This window comes from Austrofundulus limnaeus, unplaced genomic scaffold, assembly GCF_001266775.1.
Source record: "Austrofundulus limnaeus strain Quisiro unplaced genomic scaffold, Austrofundulus_limnaeus-1.0 Scaffold1730, whole genome shotgun sequence".
NCBI classification, from domain to species: Eukaryota; Metazoa; Chordata; class Actinopteri; order Cyprinodontiformes; family Rivulidae; genus Austrofundulus; species Austrofundulus limnaeus.
This window is the reverse complement of record NW_013954132.1, coordinates 8931-10112: the sequence shown is the minus strand read 5'-3', so window position 1 is coordinate 10112 and position 1182 is coordinate 8931. Positions and strand designations below refer to the sequence as shown.

The 1182-nt window shown below is 54.4% G+C and overlaps 1 protein-coding gene across 1 annotated transcript in view; it reads right to left on the bottom strand.

Annotated features, from left to right (window-relative positions):
* The window catches only part of LOC106536212 (LMBR1 domain-containing protein 2-B), a gene marked incomplete at its 3' end in the record, with an annotated part of 17562 nt that overhangs the window by 7457 nt on the left and 8923 nt on the right, over positions 1-1182 (bottom strand). Inside the window, 3 exon segments of the mRNA XM_014033420.1 lie at positions 176-289; positions 381-455; positions 538-748. Coding sequence (XP_013888874.1) covers positions 176-289; positions 381-455; positions 538-748 — 400 coding nt within the window.

Genomic DNA, 1182 nt, shown 5'->3' with positions numbered 1-1182 from the left:
GTGGACAGGGGGACAGAGGGGACAGAGGGACAGAGGGACAGAGGGGACAGAGGGACAGAGGGGACAAAGGGACAGAGGGGACAGAGGGGACAGAGGGGACAGAGGGACAGAGGGGACAGAGGGGACAGAGGGGACAGAGGGGACAGAGGGACAGGGGGACAGGTCCTGGACTCACCTGTTTGTGCAGCTTCACCAGGTTCTTCTCTGAGGGGTACGTGTTCTGTTTGTCATCAAAGTCCTCGTAGTCGTCCATGTTCCGACCCATCTTGTCCTGATAATCCACGGGACACTGAGGGGACATGTCAACATTAGGTCCGGAACCAGGACCAGAACCAGGACCAGAACCAGGACCAGGACCAGGAGCAGAAGCAGAGCCTCACCTTTCTCAGGATGGTGTCGATGAACTTCCTCAGAGGATGGTTGTACTTGATGGACTCGCTGACCTTCCGGACCTCCTGCAGCAGGACACAACAGAACCACAGGTCAACCCTGACCCAAAGCTTGTCCAACCRTCCCCATGTGTCCCCACCAGTCCACCTCCATCACGTCCTCCAGGTTCTCCTCKGCGTCGGCCTTCTCCGTCATCAGCTTGGAGGCCTTGAAGTAGGTCTTGATGAGGAGGTGTCCGTGTCGGGAGGCGTTCCAGTAGGAGCGGGGGACCTCCACCAGACCGTAGCCCATCAGGAGGACCAGCAGGAACAGACCCCAGGTGTTGGCTGCCGTGATGCCGATGGTCTGCAGCTCGTACCTGACCACAAACATGACATCATCACGTCAGACGAGGAGGAGCAGGTGATGAAGAGTCTCAGCTGGTGGGTGTCCTGAGGGGAGCCTGCAGGTCTGTTGGACCTGGTCACAGACCTGAACACAGACCTGGACACAGACCTGGACACAGACCAGTCTTTGACCTGACGGGCCTTTAAAGACACAGAATCTGTTCCAGTTAAACTGGTTTAGGTCAACAGGTCATCTTAACATTAGAGACTTTTTTTTTCTTTAATCAAGTTCATAATCTGAATAATCTCCATTATTCTGGTTTATTTTTGTTGTGTAGGGGTCTCCCTGAGGGGGAATAAGCAGTCCCACCATATATTAAGTTCACACGAGAGGATGTAAAAAATGGCAGGTTGGCGTTCCTGGATTGCGATGTCTCGGTTTCGGATGGAGGACGGTTGGAAACTG